This window comes from Podarcis pityusensis (genome assembly GCF_964106645.2).
Source record: "Podarcis pityusensis genome assembly, chromosome: 2".
Taxonomy (NCBI): domain Eukaryota; kingdom Metazoa; phylum Chordata; class Lepidosauria; order Squamata; family Lacertidae; genus Podarcis; species Podarcis pityusensis.
In genome coordinates, this window is record NC_138029.1 from 127,577,706 (window position 1) to 127,595,895 (window position 18,190).

At 49.6% G+C, this 18,190-nt stretch overlaps 1 protein-coding gene, 1 long non-coding RNA gene and 1 pseudogene across 3 annotated transcripts in view; 2 read left to right on the plus strand and 1 right to left on the minus strand.

Annotated features, from left to right (window-relative positions):
• Positions 1-18,190, plus strand: part of LOC308466299 — a 57,028-nt gene that overhangs the window by 488 nt on the left and 38,350 nt on the right. The window lies entirely within an intron of this gene.
• LOC308466251 (mamu class II histocompatibility antigen, DR alpha chain-like) lies at positions 427-4,270 on the minus strand (annotated as a pseudogene). Its single transcript, XR_013991607.1, has 5 exons — positions 4,045-4,270; positions 2,626-2,883; positions 2,009-2,293; positions 1,544-1,685; positions 427-1,391 (listed from the first exon to the last, which is right to left on the minus strand). The product of XR_013991607.1 is annotated as a mamu class II histocompatibility antigen, DR alpha chain-like (transcript).
• LOC308466176 (H-2 class II histocompatibility antigen, E-S beta chain-like) lies at positions 5,993-13,822 on the plus strand. The gene is made up of 6 exons (XM_080986850.1): positions 5,993-6,254; positions 7,452-7,721; positions 10,471-10,752; positions 10,872-10,982; positions 11,929-11,952; positions 12,821-13,822. The coding sequence occupies exons 1-6, from the start codon at positions 6,008-6,010 to the stop codon at positions 12,832-12,834; spliced, it is 948 nt and encodes a 315-aa protein (XP_080842976.1). The 5' UTR covers positions 5,993-6,007; the 3' UTR covers positions 12,835-13,822.

The window sequence follows — 18,190 nt, forward strand, 5'->3', positions numbered from 1 at the left end:
AGGTGCTTTGATCTGGTGAGGCATTTTAGGACAGGGGGATGGGCTGTTCTGTTTCTCTCCTCTGTTCCCCCAGAGGGGGAATCCATGGGTCCTGTGGGATAACGCTTTGGGGCATCACACGACCCACAGCAGGCCTTGAAGATCAGAGGAGTCCTGTTGCGTCATCAGGCTGAGTAGGGTCCCCCTGCCCCAGCATCCTGTTCCCAGCAGGGGACAGACAGGCAGACCAGGCCAAAGGCAGGGAGGCACCAGCGCTGGCTCTCCTGATCTCTTATCATCTCCCAGAATCTGGGCCTAGAGACACAAGGAGTCAGTGTAGCCACTCTGGTTGCAATGCTGACCATTTCCTCAACAGTTCACCTTTTTGCTTTGAAATAATAAATATATCCAGAGCTTATAGGCAGAGAAAACAGCACTAGAAACAAATCAACAAACTGTAAGATTTATTCATTGCTTCTGGAAATACGGGAGCATGTATGAAAAACAGCAGTTGGGCTGCACAGAAGCCATTGGGAAAGTTTTGTGGAAGAAGAAGGGATATTTTCCTCTATACAGACAGATACAACCCTGCTTTATGTGGACGAGAAAGGTGTTTGGGGTCTCTTAGCAGCTAAACTTCCCCCAAAAGCTGGATGAATCCTCTTTGGGATTAAGGAAACACCTGAGGGGTGTATTCCTGCAGTGCAATGCACGGAACTGAATAAGGCTCTCTCCAAAAACTGGGAGGGAGGTGAATGGTTTTGGGTAAGTGGGGTGGAGATATGAATTAGTATGCCTGACACTCTGTTGGTAGGGGGTCTCCTTGAGCCATGTAGATGCAAGGTGAGGCAAAGCAGGAAACCTCCATAAAACTATCCAGACTCAACCATGGAGTTTGGGGGAGGATCTGCAGCCAAACCACAAGCCCCTCTGTCAGAGATGATTTAGCTGAGATTCCTGCACTGCAGGGGGCTGGACTAGATGACCCTTAGGATCCCTTCCAACTCTACAATTCTATGATTCTTTGAAATGCACGAATTCTTTGCCAGAAGCAAAAGCACCAGGGAGTTTCAGAACCTGCATGGAGGGAGCAGTAAATGTTGAACCATGGCAAGACATTTAATGTGAGTAAACCATATACTTTTCCTATTTACTTAAACAGTCTGAGAGAAATTTCTTTGTTAAGAGGGAAACAGAAAAGGGAGAAAAGTAATGTAAGTCTGCCTAAGCATCTTTGGCTATCATAATTGTTCTTGAAAGTTAAACATATTATCTAAAAAGCTTCTAAGGATAAGCTGCACACGGAGGAAGCAACTCCTTCCAGCTGATTTGTAGCAGAAGAGACTCTTGGCAAAGGAGATGAGCTGAGAGGGTTTAAGGAAGAGGCTGTCAGGAAAGGAATCCTCCATTATCTGAAAAGGAAGGAGAAGGGAGTTGGTGAGCTGGGAGTATGGAGGCTGAGCACCTTCTGGGCAGGATGAGGCCCACCCCACCCCTTTGCTGTGTATTTTGGGTTCCCTTGCATTTGTCTCTGAGCCCCTGAAGGGAAACGGGTTCGACTCACATGAAGCCCCTGCGATCGTTCATCCTCATGGCCTTGAAGAAAAGGATGGTGCCAGCGATGATGCCCAGGATGCCAAAGGCCAAGCCCAGGGCACACAGCACGTTCTCCATCGTCTCCGGGATGGGAGAGGGCGCCTTGGAAACTGGGATGGAGAGAGAGAGGACAGGGCTAAGGGGGGACTCTGTTTCTCTGTGTGTGTTCAGCGGAAGAAAGAACCCAGGAGTCCTGACACACCACCCCCTCCCCATATACATGATAGGAACTAACTCAAGGAACCCCCAAAAGGCAGTTGAGCAACTTATTGTCTCCTATGGGTAGAAGCAGGAGAATAAATTATGCAAAATTGCAAGTGTACTTCACTTGCATAAATTACTCTGATCATCAGAACGTGTTTCTTATACGCTATGAATCTGGGTTTCTGAGTTCAAGTCCCAGAGAAAAGCCCCAATCCTGCCCGGTGCTTACCCCAGATCTTCTCCATCTTTCCCCCTGGGATGCCCCAGTGCTCCACCTGGCAGACGTAGATGTCTCCCTGCTCAGCGACGAAGGGGAGGTAGGAGAACTTGCGGAAAGTGTTGTCCACGCTGGGGTAGAAGTCTGTCTCCTCCACGCCCTTGGAGACCACCTCGTTGTTCTTCAGCCAGGTGACATTCAGCACTGGGGGGGAGAACCTGTCCACAAAGCAGATGAGGACGTTGGGGTCCCCCAGTTCCACGGCATTTTCCGGGTACACAGTGGCCGAAGGAGCAACTGAGGAAGGAGATGGAGAAAGAAATGGGATTAAAACCCATTTGAAGCAGTCTAGAAATGGAAAGCATAGCAATTAGCTGCTGTGGGCATTTCTGCACCGGGTGTTCAGGTTTGGGAATGCCTCTGAGCTTGTACAGAGTGCAGTGCTGCCCCTCCCACCAGGTTTTCCTTCCCTTTTAGCCTGTCTCAGTCAGCCAAGGACTGGCTCCCCCCAGCAGAGTTCCCACTGGGGAGGCACAAAGGGGTCCTGAAGGGTCTTCCGCGTCAGAAGCCAAGAGGCCACCCCCTGCCTGCCCCCCAGCTCTCTCCCCTGCCCCCCTCGCGTGTCCTACCGTTCAGGGCACGGGTGCGGTTGCTTCGCTTCATGAGCACCTCCATGTTGTTCTTCATGACGGCGATGTTGGCCAGGGCGCCCTGCACCTCGAAGCTGGTGAAGCGCTGGAAGTCCGGCAGCCTCCAGACGTTCTGCTTCTTCTCCCAGTCCACATGCAGGATCTCCTCGTTGTCAAACTCCAGCAGGAACTCCCCGGACTTCTTCTCCGAAGGGAAGCTCTCCTGGAAGAAGTCCAGCTCCACCAGGGTGTCCTCCACTGCAGGGGTGGGAGAGAGAGAGGGAGGCTTTAGGACCCCGCAGCAGGATGAGGGAGAACCTGCCCCGTTGCTAGGAATGGGGCCACCACCAGGAAGGCTCTCTAAGTAGACCGGGGGGGGGGGGTTCATCTGCTCCCAACACACACAAATATGTCAGTTTTAAAATCCCCTCATTTCCAAAAGGTGGTCCTGGGTGCACTTGAATGTGGGTGAGTGGTAGAAAGTTGGAATAATCATTCAAGAGAACAATCCATGTCTCCATGTGCCTAGATCTCCACTTTCCTCCTTGCCCCAAGGTGAAACCAGTAATAATTACATTTCCTCTTTCAACCGTGGATCACCCACAGTCACCCCTTGAGTTGCTTCATGCCACAAATTAAAGCTTTGGGCTTATTTCTAAAAGAGATGAATCTGTTGGACACGCAGACGGAGCCATTGGCCACCTGCCTCTTTCCTTTCCTGAAGCGACTTCCTTGTGGAGTTCACTCACTCACTCAATCAAACTAAACCGCGTCTTCTGGAGAGTGAAGTCCCTTTGCGTCCGGCTGGGTTCCCTGCCAGGCAAGTGGCGATATGGGGGGCAGCCGAAGAGAGCAGGTTCTGGCCCTTTTTGTGCCAGGAGAGAGACCACTCTGTCTTCGGGGGCAATGGGGTGGGGGGCTGGTGCCTTTTGGGGGCCAACACTGGGGATTCCGGACCAGGCAGGTCTCTGTGGCAGCCAAGAGAGGAATAATAATTCTTGTTTTATTTCCCTTTCTCTCCTTGTAACAGGAAAGGCTAGGGGCACAGACTCCGATCTTCTAAGTTGGTGTGTGTAGGGGGAAATGCTGTTTTCACCCCGTTTTCCACTCTCATTTTTTTTTAGACCACCTTATTTGAGGGAGCAAATCCTCCTAGCCCGTCATCCTCCCTTTCCACGCACCTCCCAGCACTCTTTCGTGGGGGGGGGGGGCGTCCAATTCCCTTCCTCCCCCCACCCCTCCGTCTTCCCGGGCGCAGCTTCTGCACCTGTCAGGGGGAGGGGGCTTCTCCTCCCTTAGCCCAAGAGACCCCTCCTCCTTTGCCCACAAGCAACGCCAAGGGGCGCAATCTTTCTCCCCCATTCCCCCCCTCCTGGGACCCCTCCCCAGGCATCTCCCCCTCCCTCTGCGCCCCCTGACCTTTCAGGGCTCTGTCCGGCCCCCCTTGGCGGGGCGAGGAGGAGGGTCGCCCAGAGGCAGCAAAGGGCTCTTCCTCCTCCTCCTCCTCCTCCTCTTCCTCCTCTGGGCTCCATCTCTGCAGCTCTTCCTGGGCCGAGGCGGGCGAGGGGCGATTCAAGCCCAAGTGTCCCTTGCCCCTTCCTCCTGGATGCTCGCCCTCCAAGTGGCTGTGGGGCGGGGGCGGCCAGGGGGCGGCTTTGGCGGAGCAGAAAAGTCCCTGCCAGCTCGGCCAATGAGAAAGCGCCCTGGCGATGACCAGCCTGTCTCCAGGTAAACCATCCCCAGGCAGGAAAAGAGCAGCGAATATTTTTTTGGGGGGGGGGCTGGATCTCCCCGAGAGGGGAGGGGTCTCCTCCAGGGAATGGGCGGGGGGGGTCCCCTCTGTCTCCCCCCTGTGTGTTTCTTCATGGGGCTCCTCAGACACCAGCGCCAGGGATGTTTCTTGCACAGGGGAGCTGGGGGCTGGAGGGGGCTTTTATTGGGGGTTGGCGTCTCCTCATTGGGGGGCTGCCAGGTCTCCTGGGGATGCAGGCTGGGGGGCCAAGAGGGGGAGCCCCCTCCCTCAGGAGACAGTTATTTCCCCCCTGAAACTTCTGACCTCTTTCCGGATACATGAAGGAACGAAGGTTTAGCGGCTTAAAACGCAGAAGAAGAAAAGCGCATCTCGCTCTTTTGAAGCCTGAGACTGAAATTTCCCTTTTTGCTGCCAGAGGAAAGTTTGGGATGGAACTGACAGATTCCTATTAAGCTTTATATCCCCCCCCCCCAAGGTTTTCTGGGGAAGATCTTGATTCACACGCGACGCGACAACGATGGAGACATCAGAAGCAGCTGAGGAGGCAGAATGTATAATCTGCTGTTGAAATGGAATACTGAGGAAGAAACGGTAAAATCTGCAATGATTAAATGGGCACAAGATATAGGCCATAACATAATGATGGCTGACTGGGAGAAGTTGTGGACCACCGGGATTAAATTTACGGCATGTAATGCCTTAAGAGAGAATATTATGAAAATGATGTACAGGTGGTACATGACCCCAGTCAAGCTAGCAAAAATATACCACTTGCCCGATAATAAATGTTGGAAATGTAAAGAGATTGAAGGTACATTTTTTCACCTTTGGTGGATGTGCCCAAGGATCAAGGCCTTCTGGGAAATGATATATAATGAACTGAAAAAGGTATTTAAATATACTTTCCTGAAGAAACCAGAGGCCTTCCTCCTGGGCATAGTGGACCAATCGGTGTTAAAGAAGGACAGAACTTTTTTTATGTATGCTACAGCAGCAGCAAGAATCCTCATTGCTAAGCATTGGAAGACACAAGACCTACTCACCTTGGAAGACTGGCAGATGCAACTAATAGACTACATGGAGATGGCGGAAATGACTGGCAGAATCCGAGACCAGGGAGAAGAGTTGGTGGAAGAAGATTGGAGGAAATTTAAAAGTTATTTGCAGAAATATTGTAAAATTTTTGAATGCTGATGACATTGAAATGAATTGCAGGGGCTCTAGCAACAGGGCAAAATTTAAGATTGGATTATTAATAGATAAACTAATAGGACATGAATTTGCTGAATTAATTATTAAAAGGGATACAAGAACAGGAGACGTGAGGAAGTCAGGAAAATAAGTTAACTAAAGATGAAATTAAGAAAGAGGGAATTTTGTTGTTTTTTTATGTTTTTCTTTTCTTTTCTTTCTTTTTTCGTGTTTAAAGTGTGTATTTTTGTATTTTGTAACTTTGTATTTTCTCTGTCTTTGTATTTTCTGAACTTTTTTTTATTGTTAAAACTTAATAAAATATTGATTAAAAAAAAACAGAAGCAGCTGAGAAGGCAAAGAGGAACTTGCAGGTCGAGCGAGAGCAGAGAGAGCCCTTGCTAATGCTCTTGCCAGGAGTTCCCTGCCTGGCGACCGATGACGCTGCCTGGGCTCGGAGGCGGATTGGACGCTCGCGGGGCGGGGAGGTGGAGTGGGCGGGGCCTGCAGGAGTTTCCCCCGGGGCTGAGCGGAGAAAGTCCCATTTGGGAGTCTTCGGGGGGCGAAGAAGAGAGAAGGATGGGGGGCTCCGGCGCTGCGCCTTTGGCCTTTGGGGGGCTCCTGCTGGGGATGGGGGCGCTGGTGGTCTCCGCTTCGGAGGGGCTGGGCGTGGAGGCGCCTCCAGGTGAGCCAAGATTCTGCAATGGGGGGGGGGAGAAGGAAGGGGAAACTCCCCTTGGTTTAGTTCAGCAAAGTTGATGTTGAAGAATCCTTGCTTCCCAACGGAGGATCTTTGCTTCTTCCAGGACACGGGGGGCAAAGGAGGGGCAGGAGGGAAGGGGAAACACTCCCCCCACTGGAAAAGAGCAGGTCAGGCTTCTTGGACTGGGAAGGAGAAAGCATTTACTGTATCTATTGCTATTAATTATATCCCGCCTTTCAGTGTTACAATCCTTCCCCAGCAGCTTACAAACAACATTCAATTGAATTTTAATAAAACCACAATATTAACACAGGTGCGTAGCCAGGATTTTTGTTAGGGAGGGGGAGAACTTCAGTTTGCTATGTGTTTTTATTGATGGTGGGGGGCAGCTGCCCCTCCCTGTCCCCCTTGGCTACACCCATGAAAGCAGCAGTGAAACTGGGGCAAATGGCTCCCTGCTCTGACAGGTCCCCTCTCCCAGCCCCCCTGCCCCCCCTCCCCGCCTTGGGATCCCCTGGGTGCTGAAATCGGCTCCTGCGTAGACAGGCGTCGCTTCCTGCTCTGTGGCAGGGAAAGCGAAAGTGAAACTGCGTCTCCCACAGCGGGAGGGGGGTCTCGTGGGAGGGAGGGGGCATTGAAGCGTCTCCCCCCCCTCCTCGGCATCTCCACCTTTTCCTGGTCTCTCTCCCACCCCCAACGTTTTCTCCAGCCGGGGGGCAATAAAAGGGGGGAGGGAGGTTTAGGTTTTTTAAAAAAACTGGAGATAAGCAGGGGCATAGCGATCGGGGGCAGGGAGCAGCTGCCCCCCTTAAATAAATTAACTAAATAAAGCAGATAGCTTGCTTCTGTCCCCCTCCCCAATAAATCCTGGCTACGCCCATGGGGTCCCGGGCCTTGGAGGTTGTGCCTCCCCCTCCACACCGGCCTTTCGCTATCGCTCTCTCCCTTTCCTTTGGGAGGAGGTCAAAGGGGGGGTCTCCCTGCTCAGCCTCCGCCCGCCCCCCCGCCCCGCCATGGGATTACACGAGAGAGAGAGAGAGAGAGAGAGAGAGAGAGAGAGAGAGAGACCGTCTCTCTCCCGCCCGGCAGCTGCAACTATCCGCTATCGTGAGACCTGCGCCTTTAAGGAAACCGGAAGTCTCTGTCTCTCCCCCCCCCCATTTCATTCTCCCCCCACAGAGCATTTCCTGTGCCAGGTGAGGTCCGAGTGCCACTTCTCCAACGGGACGCAGCGGGTCCGCTACATATATAGGGAGTTCTTCGACCGGCAGGAGCTCGCCTACTTCGACAGCAAGCGAGGGAAGTTCGTGGCTGTGGCTGAACTGGGGGAGCCCGCGGTCAAGGCATGGAACCAGGACAAGGACATCCTGCGGGGGAAGAAGGCCCAGGTGGATGTCTTATGCCGGCACAACTACGGGATCTTAGAGCCCTTCGCCCAGGCCCGGCGCGGTGAGTCCAGAATGGGGGGGGGGGGGCGTCATGGGAAACGGGCCCCCCGGAAGAACCCAAAATGAGGGGGGGCGTGGGGTGGACCCGGGACTTTCTCCCCCCGAAGCCCCTCCCCGCCCTCCTGCTTTTCAGAGAGATAAAGGGACCTTTCCTGATGCCCCACTCCTGACAAGAGTTTCTGTGTCCCTGGAAGCATCACAAACCATTTTATGTGTTGCAATCTGGAGGGTGTCTCTCTGTTTATTTACTTATTATTAATTAAATTCGCATCCCGCCCTATACCTGTAAGTCTCAGGGCGGCTTGTAACACAAAATTGCAGTATTTACAATAATAATTATAATAATAAATAACAGTAACAAACAACAACAACAATAGAAGTAATGATTTATTATTATTATTATTATTATTATTATTATTATTATTACCCCATCCATCTAGCTGGGTTTCCCCAGCCACTCTGGGCGGCTCCCAACAGAATTAAAAGCACAATAGAACATCAAACATTAAAAACTTCCCTAAACTTCCTTTACTGCCTGTGCTGTCTCTGGTTCTCCCCCTCCTCATTCCACCCCCACAACGACCCTGTGAGGGAGGCCAGGCTGGGGGGGGGGGCTGGCCAGGGACACCCGGGAGACTCAGGGTCCAGGGGGGATTTGAACCCGGGACAGAGTCCAATGCTGGACTCCATTAGAGTGGGGGGCTGCAAGGGGGACATAGCAGCCTTTCAGGGGAGCAGAGAAATCACATTTCAAGCAGAAACCCTGAACATTTTAAAAGTACAATATGATGTTATTTGGACATCACTCAATTGTGACACATTAGCATGTCGTTTCTTGCACACTTGACATGGATTCAGGTAGAGCTGCCATATGTCCAGGTTTCCCAGGGAATCAGGGTGTTTAAATCGGGGGGGGGGGGGTTAGAAATTAACCCCACAATTGCAAAATCACATACATTCAGGATTAAATAATAATAATAGTAATAATAAACATGGTCCATTTCCTTCCCACCCACTCATTACTATTTTCAGCTACCAGACTCCCCTCCAGCCCTGCCCCCGTTCTCCAGGGATCATCCTTAAATCAAAAGGATACTGTGCAGTGAATTCTGAAGATCATCCTGTTTGCCAGGAAAATAGGAAGGACAAACTCCTGAGATTCCCAGGACTAGGAAATGAGACAGAAGGATGGAAAGTGTCCTAGGAAGGGGAGGGGCATCCCAGGACCCCCAGGGAGGAGCAGTTCCCAGTTTGTGGAATGCCCAGCCTGACCACTGGGGAAACTGGGCTGACTTTGGGGAGATGGGGGGGTCAGTGATCCCACTGGTGGGAGTGGGAAGTTGGGGGCTGGGAGTGTAGGATCGACTGACCCCAGGGCCCCAAACTCGGCTTTCTGTTACCCGGGCAAAGACACACACACAAAGGGCACAAAAAGAAAGATGCTGGAGAAGAGAGAGTCTCTCCAAATAGTAACATTGTCTGTTTGTGTATCTGGCTTTCATTCAACCTTAAGCAGATCTCCTCAGAGAGTAGTAGATCATTTGAGGAATTCTAAGAAATATTATGATTTTTTTTTTTTGGAATTTGCATTTTATTTATTTGTTAACATTCTTATATTACATCGGTAAACGTTGTCATATTACATTACAGGACTTACTGTAATACAATTTCCAACGTGTATACAAAAATTATATACAAATTTTATATACCTAGAAAGAAAATGAAACAAAAGAAAGACCAAAGAGAAAAAACAACCCACCCCCACCAAAATCATATACGTACCAACACACTAGACTTCCTGTCTATCCCATTGTATATTCCTTTTTTACAAATGAATGTACTCTTATTATTGTATACTTCTTTACATATTATCTAATACATTCCTATATCAATATGTGCTCTTAGTCTTATTTCTCAACTCAGTCTCACTCCAATGTCAATCAAATGCTAGCATAGATAGCGAACCTTTACTGCATTTTTGAACATATGTTTTATATCTATTCCACTTTTCCATAAATTTTTGTTTTGAATTGCCTCTCAGGGTATTTGTTAACTGCGCCGTTTCGGCAAATTCTTGTAGCTTGTCATGCCAGTCCATTATTGTCGGGGCTTCTTGTTCCTTCCACCCCTTTGCCACCAAAGTCCGAGTTGCAGCCGTTGCATATAAGAACACCTCCCTAAAGGCCTTCTGGCATTTCTGACCAGAGGCATTTTTGTTAAGCCAACAATGCTTAACAGAAATGCCTCTGGTCTTTTAAAAAAAGTTATTCCAAACATTTTTTTCAACTCCTCGTAAATTAAGCCCCAGAACACTTTGATCTTCCTACATGTCTACCACATATGATACATGTCGTCATTACTCTCACCACACCTCCAACAAGTATTCACTAAATTTTTATACATCTTCGATAGTCTTGAGGGGGGTGAGGTACCATCTGTGCTGCATCTTTAACATATTTTCTTTGATGTTATAACACGCCGTAAATTTAATATTTGTTCTCCAAAGCTGCCCATCTAATCATTGTTGCCTTAACCTCCTCCTCCTTAACTTCCCATTCCAGGAAGAGTCAATATATTCTCGAAATTACCCTAGAAGCTTCACCCGGGGCTGAGACCCTGGCTAGCCCCCCCCTTAACTACAGCCCTGAGCTGCCCTCCTTCCCCTCTTCCCCCTCCCTTGAAGCCTCCAAGTCCCTCCCTGCTTAAATCTCTGACCTTCCTCCCACATCTCCCTTGCCTCCCTCCCACAGTCCAGCCCAAGGTGAAGATCACCCCCACAGACAACATTGAATCTTCACCACATAACACTCTGCTGATTTGCACCGTGAACCGCTTCTTCCCTGCGGGGATCGAGATCAAGTGGTTCAGGAACGGGAAGGAGGAGCCCAAAGTGTGGACCACGGACCTCATCCGGAACGGGGACTGGACCTTCCATATTGAGGTGATGCTGGAGACAAAGCCAGAACGTGGAGACGTCTACACCTGCCAGGTGGAGCACGCCAGCTTCGAAGGCCCCGTCACGGTGCAGTGGGGTAGGACGCCTTCCTACTGGGAGTGGGGGGCATTCCTGGGGGGCTGGGTGGGTTGCTCCCCCCTCAGGGGCCTGATCCCAGGCCTGCCTTTCCTCACTCTGGGCTTTTTCTTTCTTCAGAGCCACAGTCGGACTCTGCCAGGAGCAAGATGTGGACGGGGATTGTGGGGATTGTGCTGGGGCTGGTCTTTGGGGCCACTGGACTCGCCCTTTACCTGAAGAACAAGAAAGGTGAGGGTGGGGTGCCAGGGGGAGAGGGAGGGGTGGGTGTGGGGCTGGATTGGGCTCCAGGCTCCCCCCTTCTTCTTAGGCAGAGGTTCTGGAGAGGGTTCTGTTCCTTCTCCACTCCTAGGAGGTCCCTCTGGGTGTCTCAAATGGAGCCTCAGCTATTATGGAGATGGTCTGAGGTTTAAATCTGTAGATTAAGACCTAAACCTCCTGTTCAACATATGAGGGAGAAATTCAAAAGCATCTCTGGCTCTGAAGCCTTTGAGCAGAGTAAGGACACAGATGTTTTGCAGCTTCCTGGTCCCAGCACTAGTAATTCATCTGAAGGCAGCCCTGTTTAGGGAAGCTTTTAATGTTTGATGCATTACTGTATTTTAATATTTTGTTGGAAGCTGCCCAGAGTGGCTGGGGAAGCCCAGCCAGATGGGCGCGGTATAAATAATAAATTATTATTATTATTATTATTATTATTATTATTATTATTATTTATTATTTATTATTATTCAAAGGCTCTCTCTCCCTGCTGAGCGAAGGGCCTTTGAGACACCTACTGTCAGGAGGCAGAATTCATCTCCCTTGGGTCTTTTCGCTGTTTGTGTGTCTGAAATAAATCCCTGAATCAACAACTGGGCAATGCAGAGCACCAAAGGAGGCAGCTGAAGGAATATGGGAGAGTGTGTGGGGTGGGGGCATTGGGTAATGGGGAAGAGGTTAGTTGGCAAGATGTTCCCCAGGGTTATTTCTGTATTGGGAAGGAAATCTTTACGTCCTGCAAAGACTCTTCTTTCACCCCTCATACTCCATAGGACAGAACGAGGGGGGGGGGAGTTCCTAGCTATGCCTGGAGTGTGTCATCTTGATCGGGGGAGGGGGCCATGTTCCCAGAGAAGCTATTTCAGGGGATATCTGGTGCTGACTGAATCTTTCTATTCTTTTCTCTCTCTCCCAGGGCAAGCTGTTCCTCAGCCTGCAGGTAACTTTCCTCTCTGCTCTTCCATCCTCCTCCTCCTCCCCCCCAATCCCCTTCTCCTGGCTGCTTGCTGCGCCCCCACCATGGCTTCCTTGTAGAAGAGAGGGGAGGGGCTTTCTATGGATAAATCCATCCCCTGATGCACACACTCCAATATTGTGTCCTGGAAGTGGGTCTCCAGGGGAATTTCCCACCTGGGAGGCAGTCAAGCAAAGTTCAAGGCCAAGTGGGGAGACCAGGGCTGGTGTTTGGCCCTTGGGGGACAAAGGTCTTTTGCCCAATGCAGGGCATCTATTCCGGGGGGGTCCTCTTTCACCCCAAAGGCTGAATCCCCTCCTTCCTGGGCCACATGCCACTGCTGGGCAGGTGGGGGTGGAGAAAAACGTGCCAATTTCCGTATTGCTGAGTGGACTAGTTTCTGCCCCTCTCTGTTCTTGGTCCAGGCAAGCAAGGGGCATGCTCAGAGTTCAAGGATTATCCCAGGGAGGTGGAATCACTCAAGGAGGGTACAAAGCAGGGATAGGAGGAGTGTCTGGAGAGAGTCATGTGGACCAGAAAGAGAGGCCTGGGGGCCAAGTTTGGTCCAGGGTCCGTGGTTCCCCATTTCTGATCTAGACAGATCTCCTTGGTCTCTTCTGAAGCTCCTCTTCTCCATTGCCAAAGCCAACCAAGTCTCCCTCTCTCTGTCTCCTTCCCTCCTCAGAGCACCCCCTGCCAGGCCCATAACTGGTGGCGATGGGAATTGTAGTTCACAATATCTGATGGCCACTCTATGGAGTGTCCCCCCAATCTTGCCAGGGATTCTTCGACCCCTTTCTCCCCATTCCTCACCCCACAGTGATGGGCTTGTCTCTCTCTTCTCTGTCTGCAGGACTCATCAGTTAGACTTCCCTGCTCCATCAGGATCCGGGGATGTGGAGAAGCTCTTTTCCTCCTGCCAATTGCCCTCTGTCCATGCTCAGAGGTGGAAACCTCCTTGGAAGGTGGATGGAAGGAGTCACAGATCAAGAACGACAGTGTCCACCCCTCCCCCACCTCTGTTGCTTGCTTGTCATTTGGGGAAAGTTTCTTTTTCTGTTTCCCTTTCCGCTTGTTGATTGCAAGTTATGGCAACCTGATTCCTTCTTTGCACCTCTCTGCTAGAGAATTTGTGCCTTGAATCTCCCTGGAGGAGCCTGAGCTGTCCCTGAAAACAACCATGAATCTGGTCAGTCTGCCAGGACTGGTCCTTCAAGCCCTGATGGGGACCCTGATCCTTGAGATTCCTCATTGCAGGAGGTTGGGATAGATGACCCTTGGGGTCCCTTCTCTACGATTCCATAAAATGGTAAATGGCCAGATATATTTCTTCCCACAGCCCTGTGACACGGAGGATGAGTCCCGTTTTTGGAGACAGTCCCTGCTCCCCACCCTCACCCTTCTGGCTTTATCTCCTCAGGGGGAGTAGTTTGTTAATTTCTCTGTAAATATCCTGCTCTTTTGTGATCTTAAGGATCAGCCCTCTGACTGGGATCCTCACCTGACCCACTTCAAGGCAGAAGCAGATTTCACAGCCTTGAGAGTATTTCCTCTGAGTCACACCAGTGAAGATTTTCTCCAGCTTCACTCTGTGGTCCTTGAACTATTATATTTCTTTTAGATTTCAACATTCAAGTATCGCCACACTTGACAATCCTGGGTGTAAGAAAAAGTGTTGATCTGCCCATTTCCACACAACTTCCACACCTGAAAGAAGGTGACCTTCAGTCATACTTCCAACATTCCCCCCCTTTGGGTTATTGACTTGTTTAAGGCCTTTTAATGTAACCATTCAACACCTCAATGTGGTTTACCCCACAATCATCCTAATAAAAGCAAGAAAAGTCTGTTTAAATCCAGTCTGTGGTCAGCCATCAGAGGGGAAGTGATTTGGGAGCCATTTTTCCATGAGAAAACCCTCCACACACCGCATGGTCTCCTGAAGTGATTCCATTATGAATTTGATTTCAGACTAGCTATTCAGGAGAGCCAAATGCCTTCTCCAGTGTTTCCACAAATGTGAACTTTTCAGGGGGAAGAAAAAACACATCTTTTGAATCCTCCTGTGACTAAAACTCCTGAGGGAATTTTCTATTCATTTATCTGACTGTGGGCCCCTTGGAGGAGGGAACATGGAGTCCGCTGCCCCCCCCCCTTGGCATCCCTTCCTTGACCCTTCAGGCCCTGAGGAGGGAAGGATGCCAGTCTCCACAGGGAAGCCATTTTCTCCTCATGTTTGGGCTCCCTCAGGAGAAAAGAGCGGGAAACACCTCAGGCGGAGGGAGGCTCCCTTGTCTCTGCCCAGGTTCCTTGCAAATGTCCCAGCCTGTTCTGAGGAGAAAAAAATATCCTCCCTTTTCTCCACAGAAACTCTCCAGGATTCCCCCCCCCCCAACTCCTCATCCCCATTTGTTGTTTCTGGGGGAAACTGACAGGAAATCTCAAGATTTACCAAGGTCTGGGGAATTTCTAGTGTCCCCTCAAGACTCAGAGTGAAACACGACGGATGTCCAGATGAAACCCCCACCTGCCCCACCTCACGACCCCCCTGCAGTGATGGCACCTCCACAAACCCCCCAGCCCCACTCCTTGGCCCCAAACCCCGGCATTTGGGGGCTGGGAATCAAGGAGGAAGGAGACCCTGTGCCCCCCATGGTGGGTCCTGACTTTATCCACCACAGTCCTCCTGAGGGATTGACACAACCTCCATTAGCCCCTTTGCACCCTTGATGAGACTGGGAGGCAGCGTCAGCCAGCAGAGCAGCAGACCAGACACCATTTTCAAACCACTTTTTGCTAGTGGGGAGGGCGGGTGATAAACCCCCTCAGCCTGCCAAGAATCACGGGAGGCAGGTGAGGGGGAAACACTCTGAGGAGTTTGTTTATTTCACTTCATAAAATTTATACATCAGTTCATTGTAGAAAAAAGCAACACCTCTAAGTGCTTTACAAAAAGATAAACCAAGAGAAAAATCTCAACCGTGCTTTAAAGCACAAACACACTTGTCTGAGCAAGAATGTTTTCCTCAGGTGCTAAAAAGGGAACAATGAAGAAGGTGCCTCTTGGTTTCATTAGGCAGGGAGTTCCAAAGTTTGCTGAAGGAGAGGAAAACACTCCCAGGGCCCCTATTTACATGTATTCATTTATTTTTAAAATTTCTATACCTCAGCTGTAGATTTCAGGGTGCTTCACAATGTAATGGCAGAGGAGGAAGCAGTGCCATCAAGCTCACACTAAGACAGGGAGGAAACGCTACAAAATCCACAGAGAGAAGGGATTTCCTCAGAGGGAAAAAGACCCAGGCATCACCTCTTCAGTTTCTGTTAATTGATTCTCATGGGAACTTACAGATTCTGGCTTCACACAATTAACTCAAGGCAGTGTCAATTTACTCTTGGCAGAAAGCCAAGGTCTGCTTGATCTAGAAACTGCTTACTCTGATTGGTTAACGACCAGCACTCAACTCTGTTATCTAGAAATGCTAGCACAGTTTGGTGGTTTCGGTGTGTTAGGAGTAGGAGAAGAAGTGCTGTGTATGGTTATGAGAGAGAGAGAGAGAAAGAAAGGATTTATTTTGCTTTGTTTTGTATGCAGAAACTCTGCTGGTTTTATTTTTCCTTTTAATAAATCCTGTAAATAGTTATTCTGAGTCTAGCTGACTAGTCATTACCACCTCAACTAGCTTCTTTGCTGTGCAGGAAAACTGCTACGTTTGGGCTAAAGCCATTAGAGCTATGCCTGACACTTCAAAGTTCCATGAGGTTATGGGCATTGTGCTGCCAGCCTGAGTTGTGGTGGTGTCAGCATCAACGGTGTTGGTTCCAGTAGTCCCAGAAGTTGTTGTTCCTGTTGGTGCAGCAGATGGACACTGGCTGGTTCCTGACTGTTGTGAGCTGGTGACGCAGTGGACACAAGGACAACAGCTGCAGCGTGTGAGTGCTGGGTGCTGTGGTTCCTGTTTTCTCTCTCGGTGGTCCTGAGTAGCTGGTTCCGGGTTCCAGGGACATCGCTCTCAAGATGGCCTCACAACCAGTTCAGATGGCTTTTGAGCGTCTGAATGACTCCAATTACTTGCTGTGGTCGGAACGCATGCAGGCAGTGCTGCAGAGGGATCGTCTCTGGCAAGTGGTGAGTAAGTTTCCTGCAAAGCCTGATGATGAAGACCTCGATAAAGACCAAAGAGCAAGGGTCACAATTGTCTTGGGGCTGGAAGATTCCCAGTTGCCGTATGTGAGGGGAATCAAGACAGCTAGAGATGTGTGGCAAGCACTTAAAGAACTCCATGTGCGTGAGACAGCGGTTTCCAAGCTGTTCATTCGCAAGGTGTTGTACAAGGCAATGTTACAGCCTGGGGTTACAATGCAGGAACACCTACACAGTTTACAGTTAAAGTTTGCTGCGCTACAGGAAAGAGACTGTGCGTTAGACCAGCAGGAGAAGGTGGCTATTATTTTGAGTTCTCTCCCGGAAAGCTGGGATAATTTAGTTTTGTCTCTAGAAGGCATACAGGAGCATGATTTATCAGTCAGCTACATTACTGGGCGTTTGATTGAAGAATGGCAGAAGAGGCAAGAAAGGTTGTTGGCTGCAGAGGCTTCTACTGGCGGGCGGTTTGGAAGGAGTTCTCATGCCGTGCCAGAGGTGAAGCAAAAGCAGCGTACTGGTGAGGAGTCAGCGTTTGCTGTTAGGCGTTGTTTCCGATGTGGGTCTTCAGCGTATCTAAAACGACAATGTCCGGAGTTGGTCAAGTCTCAGTTGCCGGTGCAGGAGCAGAGACGAGATCATCAGCAGCAGCAGCGTAAAAAGAAATTCTTCAAACGTAAACAGTTGGCTCAGCTGGTGACCGCCGAGGTCAAGATTGCTGATGAGAAACAGGCTGTCTGGGTGGTCGATTCGGGAGCGTCTCAGCACATCATAAATTCAGATGAATTGTTTGTTTCCAAGAACTCAGCACAGCGCAGCCAGGTGGCTCTAGCAGACGGAAGTACTTCTGAAGTGATTTTGGGGGGTGCAGTTTTTGTTCCTTGTCTTCGTGAATGCCTGCAAAATGTACTTTGTGTGCCTTCATTAAGGAGCAATCTGATGTCTGTAGATTGTTTGCTAAAAGCTGGGTTTAAAGTGTATTTTGAAGGAGACAGTTGCATTATTAAGAAGGCTGGTGAGATTTTAGGCACTGCTAAGTCAGAGGGAGGCTTGTTTTGGCTTAAAGCAGGATCTCAAGTTGCAGCAGTAGTCAGTAAATCTCAGCCTGCAGTGAATAACAAAGCTATACATGACAACTGTGTGCACTTATTGCATAGGAAAATGGGGCATGCTTGCTGGAAAAGTGTACTAAAAATGTCTGAATTGGCTGATGGGGGTGATTTAAAGAGTTGTAACAAGTACCTTGATTGTAATGTTTGTAAAAAGGTTAAAACCCACAGAGTCTCTTACCCCAGAAGTGACAGAGTTAGTGAGTCACCGCTACAGCTGGTTCACATGGACGTAATTGGTCCATTTGCTGTAAGCAGGGGTGGAGCGCGCTTTTCACTAACAATTGTGGATGATGCCACGCGTTACTCTTGGGTTTTTCCCATGAAGAATAAGGGTGACGTGTTCACTAAGTTTAAAGGCTGGGTGGCATCTGTGGAAAGATTTCTGTCCATTAAACTCAGAAGGATTCAGACGGACAGAGGTGTCGAATTTATGTCAAATGCCTTTAGAGATTGGTTACAAAAGCGTGGCATTGGGCATAGAAAAACGAACGTTTTTTCCCCAGAGGAGAATGGCGTTGCAGAGCGAAAAAACAGATATTTACAAGATATGATGTTTGCCATGCTTGATGATGCTGATTTGCCCATGTCTTATTGGGGGGAGAGCATGCTCACCGCGTGTTATCTCCAAAATAGGCTCTTTCATCAAACAATAGGTACAACTCCGTACTTTAAATTGTTTCAGAAAAAACCTAAAATTGACCATTTGCATATGTTTGGATCAAAAGCCTGGGTATTAACTCCGAAACAAATGAGGAAGAAGGGAGATCCTAAGACCAAACAGTTAGTGTTTGCGGGATACCAGGAGCTGGGAAAAGGTTTCCGCTTTGCTGAAGGGACAAATGGCATTGTGATCTCCAGGAATGCCAGTTTTTGTGAACATAGTGGCTGGGAGCGACTACATGCCAATACTGAGGTTTGGTTTGAACCTTCCCAGGAGCTTCATGACTCTGAAGGTAAACATAGAGAA